At 35.1% G+C, this 21631-nt stretch overlaps 1 protein-coding gene across 2 annotated transcripts in view; it reads right to left on the minus strand.

Annotated features, from left to right (window-relative positions):
- Positions 1 to 382: 382 nt before the first annotated feature.
- The window catches only part of LOC136025303 (calcitonin gene-related peptide type 1 receptor-like), a 264444-nt gene continuing 243195 nt past the window's right edge, over positions 383 to 21631 (minus strand). Inside the window, exons 11-13 of one of the 2 annotated variants that reach the window (XM_065701203.1) lie at positions 13546 to 13587; positions 9985 to 10071; positions 383 to 827 (exon numbers count right to left, since the gene is read on the minus strand). In XM_065701203.1, the coding sequence (XP_065557275.1) occupies positions 771 to 827; positions 9985 to 10071; positions 13546 to 13587 (186 nt within the window). In that variant the 3' untranslated portion in view covers positions 383 to 770. Of the gene's footprint in view, positions 1048 to 9984; positions 10072 to 13545; positions 13588 to 21631 lie in introns of both variants that reach the window. The other variant, XM_065701204.1, reaches the window with a different exon arrangement.

Here is a 21631-nt window from a genome sequence, read left to right on the forward strand (position 1 = left end):
GTTCATTTGTTGATAGTTTTCTTGTACTTTATTTAAGCAAAAGATCTATTCCGCAAGGGTACAGTTTAATATCACAAAGATTTTTAAAGGTCATCAATGGTCAGTATCCACTAGAGGGAGAAGGAGTGGAGGTAGATACTTCGAAATACCTTCCCAGGACATTCTTAAGTCTATAGATCAATCCCTAAAAGTTTCATTTTCCTTACCTAACTCCTTTCCAAGTAAGCAAAATGTAGCTAAACTAGAATTTTACCATTTCTTGTAATTTATACCCACAGATGACACGAACAAATGAAATCTACTGCAATTTAGCAGGCTACAGCAATTGAACTATACGAACGGTAATAAGTAAAAGAAAAACGAACAGAACTAGAAGTTAGAACAACATAATTTATTTGGGATATTTACGTACAACATAAATACATAGAAACACATGAGCATAATTTTCGTACGTATTTCCTTACGACACAGAATAATAATTTAAAAAATATAAATAACAATTACAATAGCTTGATGTTGGTAGTCACTTTTTTCATCATCGATAGCGTGATATGAATGCATGGACGCCTATGTGAACTTATGTGACAGGAAGTTGGGGGGGCTGAAGATGCTGTTTCGGGAAACGGTTTAAAAAATGTTTGTTTTTTTTTACAGAAATTTGTTTAGACTTATTACAAAGTAATGAAATATATATTTTTTTATTTTAGGGGACAAATGGTCTAGTTCTAGTTCCCTCGTTATGCGTTCTCATTTTGAATTCTTACAGATGTTCAGTCCAAAGCCATGTCCCATGATGATCTGACAATGTTACCAGGAGGTCTTAAAATCTGTAAGAAGATAAATTGAATCCTAATAAAATCATTGTGTTGAAGAATACTTTCTTGTGAGGAGAAGAAACTACAGGTAAAAACCCACATATGCGTGTTCCTGTACTTTAACTTGTTCGCAAGTGTTTACATGAGTGTAAATAGCAATGTACGCGCTTCCATCCTGACCAGTGAGTGCTTCTACCAAAGCCAAAAGTGAGATGGCAGCATTTATCGGTTACTAAAAAAAAAAAGAAAAAAAATTCTGACAAAAATTATTGGTAGAACACCTATGATCGGAAAAGTAAGTCTTAAAGTGAAAGTGAGTACCAAAGTAAGTACCAAAGAAAGTAAAAGTGAAAGCTGATTTTTTGGATCCGTTAAGTGGAAACTTACACAGCCATAAATATCTTTATGTAAATGTAAGGTTTTTCTGGTAAAGGTTGTCACACAAACATTGGAGGGGCTCATTGGATTGGAAATTGAAAGTTCTAGTACCCTTTTTAATATTCAAAAGTCATAGGAGGGCAACCAGTCCCCTGTTTCGCAAAATTTGCGCAGGAGAATTTTTCCCCGGATATTTAAGGGGCTTTTAATTCCTAAAATCTGTCAGTTCAAGATCAGATTCTCTTGTAATACAATTTCATGAATGAAAAAGAAATCTGAGGCGACGCTATAGCGTTGCCTATAGTAAAGGCCATGCGGCTCCAATGTTTTATTATTATTTACTATTTTTACCCAGAGGCACTTCATATGGAAGGATGGGTCGTATGAACTTCGGAGGGGGGCCCATTTGATTGGAAATCGTAAGTTTTAGTGCCCTTTTTGAGAGCCACTGGGGATCTAAGAGCAATTAGCCCACGCCCTTTTTCCCGAATGCATTAAATAAAAATTTTGAGATAGCCATTTTGTTAAAAATAGTTCATAGGTCAGATAACTAAGCCTCCGGTGTCGACACAACCCCCCAAGGCCTGGAAGTAGGCGTTATAAGCTATGCCCTAGGGGCATATATGGTTCTTATGGAAGGGATATTCGAAGAAACTCCAGAAAGGGTTCATTTGATTGGAAATTGAAAGTTATAGTTCCCTATTAAAGAGTCAAAAGTGATCAGAGGGAAGCTAGCCCCCCCCCCAACACCCTTTTTTCCACAGATTCATTAGATAAAAATTTTGAGATAGTCATTTTGTTAAAAATAGTTCAAAGTTCAGACATGAAAAAACTCCCATGTCGACACATCCCCCAGGATTCGGGGGCAGGCATTGTAAGTTACGCCCTGGAGGCATACATGGTTCATATGGATCCATATGGTTCATATGGATGCTTGTATAAACTTCACAGAGGGCTCATATGATTAGAAATTGAAAATTCTAGTTCACTTTTAAAGAGTCAAAAGAGATCCGAGGGCAACTAGCCCCCCATGCCCTTTTCCTCAAATCCATGCTAAACAAATTTTGAGATAGCCATTTTATTAAATAGTTCAAACATCAGATAAAAAAAATCCGGGGTCGATAAAACCCCCCAGAGCCCGGGGGCAAGCATTTTAAGTTATATTCCGGGGGTGTATAAGATTTATATGTAAGTGATGGTCGTATCAACTTCGAAGGTGGCTCATTTGATTGGAAATTGGAAGTTCTATTTCCCCTTTAAGATTCAAAAGTGATCAGATGATGACTAGCCTCCCTCCCAGCTTTGTTTTCCCCAAGAGTGCCCCGTCGAATTTTCTATAAAGCGATTTTGTTCAAAGTAGACCAAAGATAATATAACAACAACTTCAGGGATAAAACAGCCCCCCAGAATGCTGGGGCAAGTGTTGTATAATGTGCTCTAGGGGCATATAACATTTTTATGAAAGGGTTGCTGTATAAACTACGGAAGGGTCTCGTTTTATTGTAAATAAAATTTTTAGTTCTCTTTTTAAGAATTAAAAGTGATTGGAGGCCAACTAGCCCCCCCCCCCCATCAAGGGCCTTTCCCCCCAAATGTATTCAATCAAAATTTTGAGATAGCTATTTTGTTCAAAATAGTATAGAAATCAAATAACAAAACTTCGGGGTCGACACAAACCCAAACCCCCAGAGCCCGGGGCCAAGTGTTGTAAGCTATGCCCCACGGTCATATAAGGTCTTATGTAAGGGGTGGTCGTATAAACTTCAGAGATGGCTCATTTGGTTGGAAACTGAAAGTTCTAGTTACCTTTTCAAAAGCCATCAAAAGTGATCGGAGGGTATATACCCCCCCTACTTCTTTTTTCCAAGTGCATGCGATAAAACATTTGAAATAGCTATTTTGTTAAAAATAGTCAAAAATTCAAATTACTATAATTTAGGGGTTGAAATTCTCCTAGCACTCGTGACAAGAATTGTAACTTATGTAAATTGTAAGTTATTAAGAATTGAAAGTGATCAAAAAGTAACAAGCCCCACCCCCTCCATTGTCCCTTTTCTCCCCAAATGCATCTTATCACAATTTTAAACAAGCCATTTTGTTCAAATTAGTCCAAAAATCAAATTACTATAATTTAGGGTTTGAGAAATCCTCCTTAGCCCCCGGGGCAAGGATTGTAACTTATATAAGTTGACCATTATTAGAATATAAGATTTTTGTGGAGGGGGTGGTCGTATTAACATTGGAGGGTGCTCATTCGAATGGACATTGAAACTTCTAGCTCTTCTCTAAGAATAAAAAGTGATCAATGGGCAACTAGCCAAAATAGTTTAAAGGCCAAATAACAATGCTTCCAGGGTTGACCCCCCAACCCCGGCAACATGGCTCTGAGTTACAAAATTATCGTTACTTTGATGCTTTGTTTACTTTGATACTTCGAGTTAATGACTTAGAAGGTAAATAATTCGATTTGCGGTGCAAGGGCTGTATGTTATGCAAATTGCTCATTGTTACTTTGATTCTTTGTTTACTTTGATACCTTATTTACTTTGATGCTTTCTTTAGTTTGATCCTTTGGTACTTTGATATTGTTACTTTGATACTAGATTTGATACTTTGATGAAAGTTGGACGTCGAAAGAGAAAATCTTATTTTGAAATAAAGAATTTTTGTAAAACTTGAAACTTTTTGCAATCAAAAAAGAAGTCTTTCCAAGAAAAGTAAAGGCCAATTTAAATTTAATATCAGCAAATACAAGTACCTGTTAAAATTCAAACTCCAAACGTTCAGAAACCACCATTAAAGAATAAATAAAACTAAAGACAGAAAGAAGTGAAATAAACAATCATAGAAAAGAAACATACAACAAGTACAAATATAAATGAATAAATAAATCTTAAAACGAGTAAAGCTTAAATCGAATATGCAAATCAAGCTTTAAACGAATTTTTTTCTATTAAAATATAACTGAAATCTTAAACCGACAAATTAAAAAGAAACACAAAAAAAACATGGCAAACAAACATGCAACAGGTACTAATATAAATGAATATATAAATCTTAAAACGAGTGAAACTTAAATTGAATATGGAAATCAAGTTTGAAAAGAACAAAAATCACTACAAACATGAGTTTGGGTATCGCCTCCTTCTCTCACTGTAAAGTCAAAAGCCAACTACGTCATTGGCACTTTACTGAAAACGAACTATATTACAAATATTTATTTTGTACTTTATATTGAAAATAAACATAAAAATTACAGTAAAATTTTTGAACTGATGAGCTTTCAGCAATTAATATCATTATTCATCCAATATTCAGTTTAATTTTATTAGTTATTTCCAGGAATGTTTAGGGCAACTATAGTTTCACTACAAACAAGAGTTTAGATACTGCCACCTTCCTTAATTGTAAAAACCTAAGGTCTACTGCGTCATAGGTGGTTCACTGAAAACCAATTATATCACATATATTTTCTTTTACAGTTATTACAGCATTGAAAAATAAAATAAAAATTAGAGTGAAATAAAATCTTGAACTGATGCTCTTTCAACAATTAATATCATCATACATCAAATATTCCGTTTGATGTAATTTTTACTTTCCAACGCTGTTCAAGACGCGTATCATTTTCACAAGCCTATAGGCAACACAAACATTGAAGCCTATAGGCAAAGTATTTGGCGCTTTACTAAAAGGAATTATATTACAGATATTTTCTTTTGTACTTATTACAACATAACAAATTAAATGAAAATTGCAGTGAAACCAGACACGTATTTACCAATAGGCCCACTAGGCCCTGCGGCTTTCACTATTCCACTAAGTTTTGAGGATTTCCCCGAAAATCTTTTAAAAACAGATCGTAAAAACACTTGGGCCTAGAATCGTCAAAGCTTTGAATCCGGACCTGGGTCCAATAAAAAAAAAATCCTTAGTGAAAACATTACCTTATATGCTAAGGTTTCTCTCTGTTTTCAGTTTACTTTTTGGGCCAGAATAATTGGTAGGATCAGTTAGTCAATTAAACACAGATATTCTTGGCAATGGAATAACTACCAGCAGTTTGGATAGCTATCAATATAATAAGAAAAAGTCCTCAGAGAAAATATTGCCTTACATGCTAAGGTTTCTCTTTGTTTTCAGTTTGTTTATAGGCCACCACTGTTGGTCCGATCAGTTAGTCAGTCAAATAGTGGTATTTATGGCAATCAAATAGTTACGATATTCTCTAATGGTTATCTATAGAATAGAAAATAATTCTCTAGAGACAATTTTACCTTCACAAAACCTTCATTTCTGAAGGTTTCTCTACGTTTCTAATTTAGTTTCGTAGGCCACAATTTTCGATCCAACTTACAAAGTACCGATATTTTTTGGCAATTAGATAATTATGATTTTTGATTTTTTCAGGAGGGGTTTTACCAAAGAATTTTCTTTTCAGGGGGGGGGGTAATAAAAACTCTCAAAAAATACATTCAGTTTTTTTATATTTTTGTTACGTTTTACGAGTCAGACAGATATTTAAAGGGAGAGGAGGGGGGTTCTAACCCCCTAACCCCCCTTGATACGGCATTGCTTTCAGAATTCTTCGTTTCTTAAGGCTCTATTGTAATTTAATTTTATTGGCTATAGCTATTGGTCCGATCAATTAGTCAATGAAACACTTATATTCTTGCTCATTAAACAAATAAAAGCTGTTTGGATGGTTATGCATAGAATAGACAATAGTACTAAAGATTTCTCTATGTTTTTAAATTAGTTTTGTTGGCCAAAACTTTCGATCGGATATTCGAAATACCGATATTCTTGGCAATTAGATAATTACTGTCTGTTTAGGTGGTTATTTATACGATACGCAAGAGCTTCCAGGAGAAAATATTAGCTTCAGAAACTTTTGTTTCTGATGGGTTTTCTTTGTTTTTAATTTAATTTTGCAGGCCACAATTTTTGGTTTGGTCAATTAGTCAATGAAAGACCCATATTTTTATAATGAAATAATTACTTTCTGTTTGAATAACCCACACAATAGACAAGAATTCTCCAGAGAAAATATAATCTTACATGCTAGGAAACGCCCAATGCCCATATGCTAAATGCTAAACTAAGATGACACTAGTCCTCAAAAGGTTATTGATGCAGAGGCGCCATTTGAGCCAAATCTGGGGGTGGGCATGAACTCCATTTTGGGCCCCCCAAACTTTCGCGTAAGAAAAAATGCTAGTTTTGGCAGCACATCGATTGAATATTCTAAGTAAAAACGCATTTTCAACACCCATGTGCTGCATGGAAATGTACTGTAACCAAATGTGGAACTCGGCCACACTGACCTCTAAGATTAATTATAAGATCAAAGATCATAATCAACGAGGTTAAGTGATTAAACTGAAAGTGAAAAATTCAACCAGACTACAGGCTGGCCCTCCTCAGCGAGAAACTTTCTTATTGAAGTAAACAACACGTTGGTGAAAGTAATCTTTGTTATCATACTTAGGGTTGTAACCAAAATCTTGGTTTTCCTTCAGCAGAAATCTTTCAGATCAAATATATTTACAAAAAGGAAAAACATAAAAAGAGAAAAAATATTACAACACTCAAGGTAACAAGGGGAACCGCCGAGGTTTCATCTTTGCGAAATCGTCAACAAGCTGATTATAGTCCAATTTTTTACTAAATCCTTCTCTGCAACTCTCCTATCAAAAGGAGGTGACTGAAATGATCGTCTCCTGTTATAGACTGCAGGTAGTTTTTCACTATTTCTAAGCTAGAAAACAAACGCTCATTGCTTGCTGTTGTCACAGGAAGTGTGGCAGCAATCCGAAGTACTTTAATTACTTCTGAGTGAGCCACTGGTAATGCCTGAAGATGGTTGACAATGTCTAGGAAGTTTTCTGGCTTTTTCTCTTCATCAAGCAAGAAACGCTTGGTAATACCAGTTTGACATTCAAGAAGAATGTCGTCGATATCCAGCTATCCAGCCCCGTAAAGAGCTGAGAAACGCTTGAGCAACTCTGTGTCCATGAACTTGGTTGAGCTTGAATCCAAGGCTTCGAGTGTGCTCAGCACTGGCAAGTTATCTGTGAACCTTCTGTCAAATTCGGTTAGTAGACGGTTGAAAGTCTTGGAGTACTCTCGCTTCATTTCATCTGCCAAAGTAGTAGTCCGATTGTCACAAATTGTTTCAAATGCTTGGTCATCTTTTGAGCTATAATGCTAATGGTTATTTATACCTTTATATTTACCTAACTAAAAAGTTAATAGGCTTAAGGATGTAAAGTCTTCTACTTCTCTCTGGTTTCTCATCTTTAGAGTCTTATGGTAGCGTTGGTCTAAAAGCTGGGGTTCGACCAGTAGAGGATGTCAAGCGTCTCTAACTTTCATTAAATAAAAAAAACTAATTTTTTTAGCTGAAAGTAAGGAGCGACATTAAAACTTAAAACGAACAGAAATTACTCCATATATGAAACGGGTTGTCCCCTCCACAATCCCTCACTCTTTACGCTAAAGCTTTTAATTGTTTTAAAAAGTAGAATTGTGGCAAAGAGTCAAATTTCAGCGTAAAGAGCGAGGGATTCTGGAGGGGACAACCCATTTCATATACGGAGTAATTTCTGTTCGTTTTAAGTTTTAATGTCGCTTCTTACTTTCAGCTAAAAAATTTTTTTTTTTTTTTTAAATTTCTGAACGTTTTTGAATTAATGCATGTTTGGTTTTGGCTCTCCGCACATAAATTATTAAAATGAAATTTGTATATTAATTCTTTTTTTGGCTAAATCGCTTTCTCTTAGTTTTGATCAGACGATTTTGAGAAATAAGAGGTGGAGAAGGAGGCCTAGTTGCCCTCCAAATTTTCGGTTACTTAAAAAGGCAACTAGAACTTTTAATTTTTAACGAACGTTTTGATTAGTAAAAAATACACGTAACTTAAGAATTAACTTATGTAACAAACTTTCATAACCTTATATTTTCATTATGTATACGAGGGGGTTTGTACCCTTGTTAATACCTCGCTCTTTACACTAAATCGTAAGTTTTGTTCCAATTCTTTAAGAATGACCCCTGAATCAGAAAGGCCGTAGAATAAATAGTTGAAATTACTAAAAATACTTTAGCATAAAGAGCAAGGTATTTATCTCCTCCTAAATACCTTGCTCTTTATGCTAAAGTATTTTTAGAACCCCTCATATGCGTAATTATCTCTGTTCGTTTTAAGTTTCGATGCTACTTCTTCCTTTCATTTCAAAAAACGTTTTCATGTTTATTTTTCATTGTTTTCTTATAGTAATGCTAGAGAATCCTGCGCCCTTTTCATTGAATTTTTCTTCCCCCATGACATATTCCTCCAGAAAAGATCCTCAAACATAGCCCCCTCTCCTCAGCCCCACCCCCCAAACAAAATAAAATCCCCCTGAAAACGTCTGTACATTTCCCAATAACCATTACTATGTGTAAACACTGGTCAAAGTTTGTAACTTGCAGCCCCTCCTCCAGGGATTGTGGGGGAGTAAGTCATACCCAAAGACATAGTTATTATGGTTTTCGACTATACTGAACAAAATGACAATCTCAAAATTTTGATCCGTTGACTTTGAGAAAAAATGAGCGTGGGAGGGGGCCCAGATGCCCTCCAATTTTTTTGGTCACTTAAAAAGGGCACTAGAACTTTTTATTTCCATTAGAATGAGCCCTCTTGCGACATTCTAGGACCACTTGGTCGATACGATGACCCCTGGGAAAAAGAAAAAAAAAAAAAAACAAATAAACACGCACCTGTGATTTGTCTTCTGGCAAAAAATACAAAATTCCCCATTTTTGTAGATAGGAGCTTGAAACTTCTACAGTAGGGTTCTCTGATACGCTGAATCTGATGGTGTCATTTTCGTTAAGATCATACGACTTTTAGGGGGTGTTTCCCCCTATTTTCTTAAATAAGGCACATTTTCTCAGGCTCGTAACTTTTGATGGGTAGGACTAAACTTGATGAAACTTATATATTTGAAATCAGTATTTAAATGCGATTCTTTTAATGTAGCTATTGATATCAAAATTCAATTTTTTAGAGTTTTGGTTACTATTGAGCCGGGTCGCTCCTTACTACAGTTTTTTACCACGAACTGTTTGATAAGGTTTATGTGTCGAGCATAAAAATGTTTATTTACACATATGATAAAGTAAATGTACATAAGACGAAGACAGAAACAGAATAAGAACTGACTCCAGTAATCTAAAACGGTGGCTTATATTCACTAAACAAGGAAATAAACATGGAAACATTTGACAGGAACTGACCTACTTTAATCTGTCAACTTAGAGTAATTACTGCAAATATTCAGAATTTATACTACTAATATAATCATCTAGGAAATGGGCATTTGACAGAACTTGAGACTTTTATTATGTATCTAACCTACTTTCAAAGTTTACAATGATTAATAGCAAATAGCATAAATACCCCGAGTGTCGCCAGGTAATTGCGCTCTTTGGTCAGTAATTTCAATGCAGTGTAGTAATTTCAAATCAACTGGATAGAATGGATTATGTTGGACATAATGGATTATTATGGCAGGCAAAGGACCGTTTGCGGTGGAAGCTTGGGCCCCCTGAAAAATCCGGGGTGGGCATTTCCCCCCCCCCCCCAATGCCACCTCTGTATTGATACTGCCCCTGAAACGCTCAGTCCTTCCAAGTAAGGTCACTAACTTCTCTAAAGACGACTAGTCCAGCTACTGCAACATCTTGTAGTTAAATATAAGCGCTGGAATTTCTGTATTTTAAGTAACGTAATTCTACGTACCTTCCCGCTCAAAGATCTGCTGGAAATAGAAAACCCCTTCCTTTTTCGGTTTCTCAAATTCCACTTTTTTCGAAATGCTTGAATAACCTGCAAAACATATTGAATAATTCATTATTTTAATGTTGACATTTTCAGCAACCGCTATTTCAGAACTGAAATAAAATAGAAAACTCAAACATTTGTAATGATTAAGCAGCTAACTAACACTTTACATTTAAATCTTCATAAATCCAACTGAAAATACAAACATAATGAAGCTTTTGACTTAATTAATTTGACTTTTGACTTTTGACAAATAGTTTTATAGTTTTAGCCTAGGAATATGAATAAAAGAAAGGAAAAATGAGAAAACCTTTTTTACTCCAATCTTCAACTGTTTAAAATAACGCTAATTTTAACCTTATTATATGATAGCCTAAGTCTTAAATAAATCATGCTAATTTTTTTTTTCCAAATGACAGTAAAGAGTGGAAATACAATTTGGAATGGACAGAAAGTGTTCTTTATATCAGGGGGCCTCTACACCTCAAATTCTGCACCCTTTATGCTAAAATTCAACTGAAGTTTTCCTAAAAATATTTTAGAGTGCAAAAACTCATACCACAAAAACCATACAAATAGTTTGTAATTGTAAGAAGTTTACTTAGAGACTGCATTTCAAACATATGAACTGATAATTTTATTTTTTTAAGGAGCTGCGAGTAAATAGGTTATTTCATTCTTGATGAACTACGAAACAAATTTAAACTTTCAATCAGATTACTCTAGCGGTGAAATATTAATTCCTGAAGCGTCGAGAAAAAAAGGTTAAAATTTTTGGCCGAATAATTGGGAATAAGAGGGGGGGGGGAGAATGAAGTGATCCAACTCAAATATAGGATAATTCACGATTTTTTACTTTTTGTTTTCCTCTTACTCTCAGTAAAATCTTATATTTGTTGGTTATCATATTCAGGGTTTTCCTAAATACAAGGAAGGGCTCCCACTACCTCAATTTTTTGCTCATACAGTTCTTTCAGAAAAGAAACCCATTTAGGAAAATATTTCTTAACAATAAAATAAGAGTATTGTGTAATGTAAAATAAGTTGTGTAAATTATAAGAATAAAATAAGTGTAAGATTAAAATAAGGTATTAAGGGAGGCTGTCTCCCTCCGTTAATGACCGTTTTTTATGCTTCAGTTAAGTTTTTATCATAACGTCAAATTTTGCTTTTTATGAATCATCAAAAACAAAAGCCTGACATTAAAAAACTACTGTTTCTGCAATAAGAAGATAGCTTCCCCAGGTCTTGGCACCCCTTTTGAATTCTTTGTCTTCCAAATAAAGGCAGGCAAGAGGTAAAATTCCGCATCCTTAATTATCTTGAGAGGCAATTATGGAAGTGTAAATTTAGGCCTAAAAATGAGCTCTTTGAGAATTTTTATAAACTGCCCTCCCAAGTAACGGATCTATTTAATTTTCTCTCTAATATAGGATGAAAAAATGCAATACTGTCTAATTGCAATTGCTACCTGTTAAATTTTTTTCAATATCTGGTCATTTGCATATACTGCATATATATTCAAGGGTTTATTTGCCACCGCATGGCAGAAGTTTTTTCAAATCGGGAGACAATATAGTTATGTTTTTATCGCTCTAAAACAATTGAATATGTCGAAATTCTTGCTCAGAAGCATTTTGGTTTTGTTTGAGCGAAACATTATTTTTGTAACTCAAATTCTTCGGTATGATTTTTTTCTTACTTAAAAGTGATACTTTAATTTCAATTTTTACTTTGATAAGTCCGCCTTCGATATTTTGGGATTAGTGGTTTGACACTGTTACTCTCAAAAAGTGAGGCATTCATGACCCTATTTTCGGGGGAAAACTTCAGAATTTGTGCTTCTTTCTATACAGCATCTTTTTTCACTTTAGGGTTCTCGGATACATTAAATTTTTGTGGTGTAGTTCACCATAATTCATATTTTTGCAGGTGTTTTCTCTTTTTTTTCGGAAAATGTGCGCATATACTAATAAATTTTGATGTCAAATAAAATATAACTGAGTTTTTCAGATTTAGAATCAGCACCAAGAACGGATTCCGGGATATGCAAGTTGTTATCAAAAATCCATTCTAACAAAGGTTTGGTCTTCATTGACTAAAATCCCTTTTTACCCACCATTTATTATTAGGGATGATATGCTAGCACCAAACACATACAAGAACATACAAAAAGTATACAATAAACGTCAAAAATAGAAACAACTTATCAAAGTTTTTCAATTTTAATGCTAATTTATTTAAAATTTTCCTAATTAAAACTAGAAATTCAAAGTATAAAAAATAGCAGCAATCACAGAAAACGAAATATAACAAAAAAAGAAGTAAAGAGTACAATAAAACCACTGAAAGAAAGTAGCAATCCTTAGTCAGCTAAAACGGCATTTTTTTGTGGAAACTATTTGGACGCATTTTTAAACTGTTGCTTAATATGAGCCGTGATTTGCTCTTTTCTAAGCTGCAGCTATTTTCTTAACATGAAAAATCTGTTCTAACCAAAGCAAACTATAAACAGCAAAAATTTTTTTAGTTACAGTTTCACGTTCCAGTTTTAGTTCCAGTTTTTTTTAGTTAAGCCACTTTTAGTTCCATTTTATCTTTGCCTATTTTCCTGTGTAATTTAAAAGAGTCCCAATTAGAATTTTTCTACATTATCAAAATTAATATTAGTAGATGTCTTGGAAATCCATCAATAAAATCGGACATCTACCTTTGGATACTGGAAACCAGACTGAGCCAGTCATATCATCTAGACTTGATTTTTTTCAGCTTGGATCAGAACAGAGTAGTTTTTTGCTCGTTAATCACTACGTTAATCGTTTTTTCAGTTACCGTGAAATTGTAAATTGTGAAATCATTGTAAAAACGCCCAATAACAAATTACCTTTTTGCGACACAATCGGCCTGAAATTTAAATGGAATTAAAATTTTTACACTTAAATTGAGGCATTTAATTTCGAGGCACTTAAATTTGAGGTATTCCAACTTGAGATGTACATAATTTAAAATTTTTCTTGGCGAACCATTTAAAGTTTTAGTCTGGCGCTATCAAGTTGGAACTGTCTACAGCGTCATCTAAGTTTGAGTTACAAATAAAGATCGTGTATTGTCGCTCACAGCAAAGTACCATTTGATTCGCTTTTAAAAACTTGGTGAAAATATTATATTTTAAGTACGACTTGCGATTATTTTCTTAAGCTGTTGTTGGCATTTCTTTGAAAACACAAAGTTTTAAAGATATTACATTGAAAAAGGGCTGCATTCCATCCGGTCGTTTTCAGACAACAATTTTGTTTTCTTGTAAAACAAAAACACAATAGATAAAAATTATTTCTTTTACTTTTCTTATAAAGTTGCTTAGTTGATGAAACAATATGCTTAAGATTGGATTAAAAAAAAATGTCAAGTTTTATCAGCTGCTTTCACTCTCATTTTTGAAGGTCTTGTGAAGGCCGCGGAAAAAAGCAGGCAAGGTACGAAAAAGTAGAAAGTGCATTTGTAATATAAATAAAAACTTACCTCAGCATTTAGTAAACAAAACAGTAGAGCCACGAAGACTCCCTGAAAATAAGCAAACCCTTAATTAATATAAAAAAATAAATCCTTTGGTGGTTGCACACGCCTAGTCAAGATTCCACATCTGAATGGGCCTCCCCTGCTGGATATTCAAACGGAGAGGGGTAGGGAAAACGTTTATCCTTCTAGATTTTCCCCTTCCCTATATATTGAAATACATTTTTGAGGAAATTTTACGTAAAAAAACACCTTTTTTTTATATATTTTAATCGAAAAAATTAAATGAAATGACAAAATTCCCCCTAGGTTTAAAAAAATCCGTTTTATATTACTCTACATTTCCATGAACTGGCACTCCCAGCTTTGTCTTAGCAGTATTCCCAGAGGTGGTTATAGGAGGAGGACGTAGAGGAGGGTTAGAGGCGCAAAATTTCAAGTAAATAATCTAACGGTTATGATCATTTCGAAATTTTTGAAATATATCATTCAAATAGAGGGCACAGTGTGTAAAATTTTGTTGATAAATGAAAATTTTGTGAAAATTCAGACCGCAACTTTTCGAGAGAAAATAAATTTGGCTCTGATAAAACTTTCGCCAGGGCGCAAGAGAGGTTAGAACCGTCGCTGAGTATTCCATGTTTGATGTTACATGATAATAATGCATATACCCAATACACGTTTTAAGTGTAATATTTAATTTATATACTTGGTCCAAGATTCTAGGCCTTGGGCTGTAATACCAAAATTACGGGAAAAATCACAAGGAGTGGCACCCAGCCTTAGAACTGTTAGAGCCGGACAATTCAAAAAGGTGTTAGAGTACACAGCAAAGCTCTTCAAGAAAGCAAACAAACCTGAAAATAAGTGTCAAATTTTCTACGATTCAAATTTAATACGATTTTTATATCTATGGTGTCAAATCCTAACAACTTTACCATCTATGAATGAAAGAAAAAAAAATGCAGAAAAGGGAGAGAGGATAGAAGAAAATTTTTACATAGAAGATATTAAACCGTCATGGTTGAGAATCAGAAGATATACTAAAAATACATTAGATTAATGGAGCCAATTGGCTTCGATATCATAAATTCTTTTTTCTCAAACATGTTACAACCAACCTATCGAATTATCACATTTCATTTAAATTTGCTTGAGGGGAGGAGAATAACAACAAAACACTATTATTTATGGCATGGGTCGGCGGCCTTTTGCTCTGAAAGGGCCGAAATTCCATGTTGGGATATTACGCGGGCCGTACTTAGGTATCACTTCATTACACTGTAATTTAGTACTGTAGGTATACTATAGTAATTAGAGCATATCTAAGATATTTATCCGAAAATATTTTAGGTTTAAAAATAAAACGCTTAATGTATGTTTTTACTACATTTACTGTAGTTAATAAAATCTATTTAGAGTTACATTAGACTTGCAAGCTTTTTTTTACATTAGCTTGCATTTTTGTATTAGAAACATGTAATATTGCGTCTAAATGTATGTCCGATAATCAATATCAGTGTTTTTTTCGATAATTAAAAATTGACAAAGTTTGCTCACGAATATATATACTACCAAACCCAGTAATTATTTGCTTGGCAAACCTCTTTAATTCCTTGTAGTTCTCATAATACAAACTTCCATAGAAATCCACCAAGTTGGCTTTTACCTTAAAAGCTATTTTAAGTGTAGTATCACTTTGCAAATTTATCACGTTGATTCATTACTGATAATCACTTGGTACAGTACCGATATCCACTCAACTGTGATGAGGTTTTCAAAAATGTCCATCTTACGTGAGATCTTTGTGAAATCAGCGAACCGATTTTCAAACTCAGTTTGAAGTTGTCTTAATCCAATTTCATCTGAGTATTTCATTATTTCACCTTTCATTATACCTCTCTCTGAGGATGTTGCCTTGCATATTCTTATCTTACCCCTTTCCCATAGCTCTTTAGGAGTGACGTGAACTGGTCTCAAAGTTTTCGCCAAAATTGCATATGTTATTTGCAGTAAAAGGAAGCTTTTCTAGAACTGACTTCCAGTTTGAGAAGAACCGTTCAGTATTGACCCTGTTAAAGCTTGTTGCTTGACCCAAGCTTGTGGGTTTAAATTTTGCGTAGTAAAAGTATGTGGATTTCGAGCTCGAAAACCTACCAGCCAGTCTATTCCTGCTTTTTGGAATAGGCAAGTAATGATGCAGTCAAAGTCATATGCACTGGTATTTGTAGCTACAAATAATTGGGATCGCAGTCGCAATCAGTCACATTCACAAGTATTTGCAGTTGCATAGGTTTAAACAGTTAAAAGCAGTCACAGTTTGAAAAAGTCACAACAGCAGCAGCACTAATTGCATAAGTAGTAGTTATAGTAGCCCTCAAAACATTCAACGTATACTGCAATATCCCTTGATAGTTTCACCTTAATGCTCTTGGCCATCCCAGATATACTGCATATAGACCAGTTTAACATCAATATATAGCTATAAATCCGCCTCAACTGGTCCTTAAGTTTCAGCTTAATACCTTTATCCGTTCATAAGATGCCGTAATATGCCCTTATGACGAAATTGGATGGACATAGTGTTGTTTGATTTATTTCAACATCCCCAAGAATATGCTCTGAAGGTTCCAATGTATCTCCCCCTTTTTTCCTGGGACATTACACATTCACCGTTTTGACATTCTGGATATGTATTGTACCTTTTGATTTAGTTATACTCCTCCTCTAGTTTTCCTGAAAGTTGAAACTTAACACCTTAATCTATTCCAAAGACATTGTATCTATGCTACGACAACCTGGATGTACTTAAACACTTTTGAAGAAAGAAAAAAAAAATCACCCTTGATTTTTTAGATAGGTCTCATCTGGTACATACTGGGATATGGTCTATTGCGCTATCCCACTATATAACAGATGACAGCTATCTATAAAGTCAAGCGTTAATTGTTTCTTCCGAATGTGTTGCCACAAGATGGCCACATAATACGACCAGATAATTTGGCTTTCATTTTGTACTCCAAGCACTAAATTTTACTGAATTAAAAAAGAATAAACAAAAAAAAAAATCTAAAGACAAAATATTTTTTGGTGATTTATCCCAAACTTTGAGGTAGGTTTGTTCACAAACAAAAATTGTAACATACCAAAATAATTGGTCTGGACTGGATAGTTGAACATTAAACTAACATCATGCTAGATAACGCTTACGGATTTTTTTTCAAGAATGCTATATGGCAGAATGCTAGATGGCACCCCCTTTCAATGAGGGTCTTGCGGGCCGCAGCAAGATGCCTCGTGGGCCACATATGGCCCGCGGGCTGCGCGTTGCCAACCCATGATTTATGGGACTACTCTTGAATGTGAAACGATTCACTTGATCAAATTCATTGGTTTCTAGTAGGGGCCAGAGAATGACGAAATCTGGGGAATTTGATAAAAATCTTGTTTCATAATCGAATTTTTAAATTTGATCAGATCTCCAGCCCAACTTGCTACTGCTACTACTAATAACAACTCATTGCAGCACCAGGCCGTCTGAGACCAACACAGCTGCATACGCTCTTCTTCCACCATAATCTATTCAAACCTTCAATCTTTACCACCTCCCTTTTATAAAGTTTCCATTTCCAACGACGAAAAGGCACAATTTTTGGGTATCTGTCATTTTCATCCGTAAAATATGGCCCAGTCATCTTAATTTTCTTTTACTTTAGCCCAGTAAAGTGGATTCAAACAATGTTCTCCATACAGGCCATAATTTGATATACGGCCAGCCAAAAGAGTATCTAAGACTATCCTGAAGCGATTCTTCCGCAAAAAATTCAAGTAATCTTTCTCATACTCAATCTCAGATTACGTCTAACGCAATTTAAATTAAGCTAAATTAATTTTGTCAAAATTTTGTGCCTCAAAGCTTACAGGGCTATAATGAATATAAGATGCCAATATATAATATAAATAATGTCAGTCCCAGAGTCTTGATCAGTACCTATGAATTTGATCAAGTGAATGGCTTATTCGTTCAACCACAGAAAGATATTGAGTCCCAAGTAGCAGATTAGCATTAAAAAAAAATCTTAAAAAATCCTGCAACTCCTTCATGGAAATTCTCTTCCCTCATGATAAATTCCTCGATGCAAAGATAATTCCACGGAACCCCCTCCCCCTGACCCACCCCCACCCTAAAGCGAAAATCTCCCTGATAACGTCTGTGCACTTCATAATAACCATTACTATATTGTAAACAATGGCCAAAGTTTGTAACTTGCAGCCCCTCCCCCGGGGACTGTGGGGGATTAAGTCGTCCCCAAGGACATATTTATTAGGTTTTTTGACTAAGCTAAACAGAATGGCTGTCTCAAAATTTTGATCCGGTGACTTTGGGAAAAATGTGTGTGGGAGTGGGCATAGGTGCCCTCCAATTGTTTTGGTCATTTAAAAAGGGTACTAGAACTATTTCCGCTTTAATGAGCCCTCTTGCGAGATTCTAGGGCTAATGGGTAGATTCAATCACCCCAGGGAAAAACAACAACAAAAAGACAAATAAAACACACATCCGTGTTCTGTCTTCTGGCGAAAAATACAAAATTCCCCATTTTTGTAGATAGGAGCTTGGAACTTCTACAATAGGGTTCATTGATATGCTGAATCTGAGGGTGTGATTTTCGTTAACATTCTATGACTTATAGGGGGTGTTTCTTCTTATTTTCTAAAATAAGACTGATGGAGGAGCTACTATACCACAGAATTATTTCTTTGGCTTCTGATTACACAACCTCGATGGATGGGAACAATGGGGAACGATGGAGGGAAGAATCCACAAGGAATGATGCAGACTCTAAAGTAGAAGGTGTGTTTCTGCATGGCCCGGTCATCTTTTTTTTCAAAATTCATTGAGAAACATTTTGACTTTTTTTTCGCTTCTCCATCCGGAGTGTTTCATCCCTTGTTTACTACAATATTATTTTGCGGACAGATTGAACAAAATGTGCAGGCATTGAGGTTTTTACCCAAAATATTTTTTCCAACGTTCTCCATAATTCCAGCTATAACAAGCATATGAGCAGATCTGCAGCATAGCATTATACGCTAATCTGGTTATTTCAGTGCTGCTGGCAACACATACATGGTGGCCCAGAGTTTTTAAGAAAGTCAAAAGCTGGTTGAAAAGGGGACATTGGGCCCACTTCTCACTCCGTCTAAAAAGGGTGTTGTGGAGAGGGGTTTAAAATCCGGTTTGTTTGCCGTCAGGATGTATGCTAGATAGGAGGTCACATTATGAGTGTATGTGTATTTGATGGAAAAAACAAGGGTATTATGTGCGTACTCCTACTAATGCTTCCTATTACTGAAGCTAAGAGCATTAAAGTGAAGCTTTCAAGGAATGTTTTGGCAGATGTTGCTCGTAGTCAAAAAGAACTACGAACGTATAGATTGTCAAAAAGGCACAGCGGCAATATCTCCGGAATGGCTTACATTTTTAAGTTGGTACTTTCAGGGTATGTCGGGGTGGGTTTTGAACTAGCCAAAAGTTACTATGTGTATACTACTAATACTACTGATACGATTGCAATAGCTAATGAGGCTAAGAGAGCTCAGAAAAGGTAAAACATTAAGGTAAAACATTAAAAACATAAGGTGAAACATTTTGGGAGCTCAAAATAAAAGTTTAGAGTGTTTAGTTTAGTTTAGGAGGAGTTTAAATTAAAAGAAAAAAAAAACTATGTGCATGCAGGTATTCAAAAAAAGTATATAAGCCAAATAATAGGTAGTGCGTGCTACCATAGAAACTTTTAAAGGAGCTCATTTGATTGAAAACTAAAATATCTGGCACCCTTTTCACTAGTAAAAAGAGATTGGAGGGCAGACAGCCAAGCCCAAGCCTATTAATTCTCAAAAAGCATTCAATCAAAACTTTGGGACAGTCATTCTGCTCAGCATAGTTGAAAGGTCCAGTAACTATGTCTCTTAGGATGTTTGGGATGTCAACCCCAACAACCTTTAGTGCAAAGACTGTAAGTTTTGCAATTTGCCCATTGCCTATACATAGTATTTGTTATGGAGAAAGAGGGCATGTTTGACCTTTGGTGTTCCAAAAGTTCAAGTGCATCCAAGGGAAGCTTTCAGAGAGTTTGAGTGGATTGTTGAACTAAATAAAAAAATGCTCTGTGAATACACTTTGTCAGAAGGGAGAGCCTCAGGAACAACTGAGGGTACTAGCTTAGAACTTTAAGGGAATGATGAGGTGGATGATCAATTGACCAAGGGTATGTTGAGGGGGATGTTAAACTAACGAAAAGGCACTATGTACACGGTACCACTATTGCTGCTATTACAACTGCTATGACTACAACTTTTACTGAGGTTATGAATATTAAGATGAAACTTTCAGGGATTTTTTGGGGGTATTAAAGTAAATCAAAATATAATATGTGCATTCAGGTTGCCAAAAGGATGCATGAGCGATTTCTTAGGAATAACTTAAAGTATTAAACTGAAGCTTTCAGCTTTGGTCGAAGGCTCAGGACAGGTCGTCGTGGCGAACCACTGTTGCTGCCTTATGCGCCCTCAGGCGTGGGAGGACCTAAGTCTAAGTCTAAGTTTCATGGCGCGTTCAGAAGGACGTTGAATTGACCAAAAGTCAGTCAGTACATATTGCTACTACTACTACTGCTGCTACTTCTGCTGCTAACTATATATATTGGTACGACTACTACTACTAAGGCTAAAGATAGGAAGTTGAATATTTCAGGAAATGTCAAGGGGGGCGTTGAACTAAACAAAAATATACTTTGTGCAAACAGTCTATCCAAAGGACGTACGAGGTTATCACAGGAATGGGCAAGGGTATTAAGTTGAAACTTCAAGGACAATTTATGGAGGACACTGAACTAGACAAAATACAAAATGTGCGTACTAGTACTACTAGTAATACCATAGCTTCTATAATTACTACTAAGACTGCTGCTACTACTATGGATACTACTACCACAATTGCTGCTACGATGCCTACTACTAGTACTCCTGAAGCTAAGGGTATCACTATATCTCAGGAAAAGGATAGAATATTAAGTTAAAACTTTTATTATATGTGAAACTTGATTTTGAACCACCCAAAGGGTTATGTATGTTACTGCACTTATAGCTTCTACTACTACTACTAATACTACTATTAAGGCTGAGGGTGTTAAAGAGATATTTTCAGAGAACGTTAGGGGTCATGTTAAATTAAACTGAAACACGCTGAGTGTAAGCAGGCAGTCAAATGGCCGTATCTGCAGTATATCAAGAAAGGCTTAAAAAATTAGGGGATGAAGCATTGAAGGCACATGTCAGAAGTTGAAGTTGAAGTACTTCGTATTTAAGCTTCAAAATAAAAACTGGCGTAATTCGAAAGTGTGGCATATTAATCCAATCCCAATAAACCAAACAAAGAAATGAGGCAGAATGTTTTCGCACTCTCGCCGACAAAACATCCAATATTTCTGGAGTAGAGCAGTTTACTTTAGGTGTAACGTTTGTGTGCAAAAATTATGACGATAAATATATATTACGGAAAGACTTTTTAAAGTTTATCCCTATTAGTGATATAAAAGGATCAACATTAACTAAAAGGTTGATGCAAGTCTTAGGTGAAATGGGAATAAATTTAAAATACTTTTAGAGCAAGGTTATGATGGAGCTTCATCTAAGAGCAGCCAATTTTAATGTTTTCCTGCTATAGTCTGTAAAAGTTTCGCCTATGCAGTCTATTTTCACTGTGCAAGTTACTCTGTAAACTTAGCCCTCTGTTATTTGTGCAACATATCTGTTATAAGAAACTGTCTAGGAGCTATGAAAGAAGTTACTAATTTCTTTAGAATTTCACCTAAGCTCTCTGTGATTTAAAAAAAAAATTGTTTAAGAAAGTAATCCTATCACAAGGACTTAAAGAACATGTTTGAACTAATTTTGCGAGACTAGATGGGTGGAGTACTTGGAAGTAACTATGTTGTTTAAAGAGATGTTCATTGATATCTGTAAGGCTAAGAGGGACATTCAAAAATATCCTGATTCAGATTCTGAATATTCAAGCAAGCAAAATCTTTGT

Source organism: Artemia franciscana, chromosome 3 (assembly GCF_032884065.1).
Source record: "Artemia franciscana chromosome 3, ASM3288406v1, whole genome shotgun sequence".
NCBI classification, from domain to species: Eukaryota; Metazoa; Arthropoda; class Branchiopoda; order Anostraca; family Artemiidae; genus Artemia; species Artemia franciscana.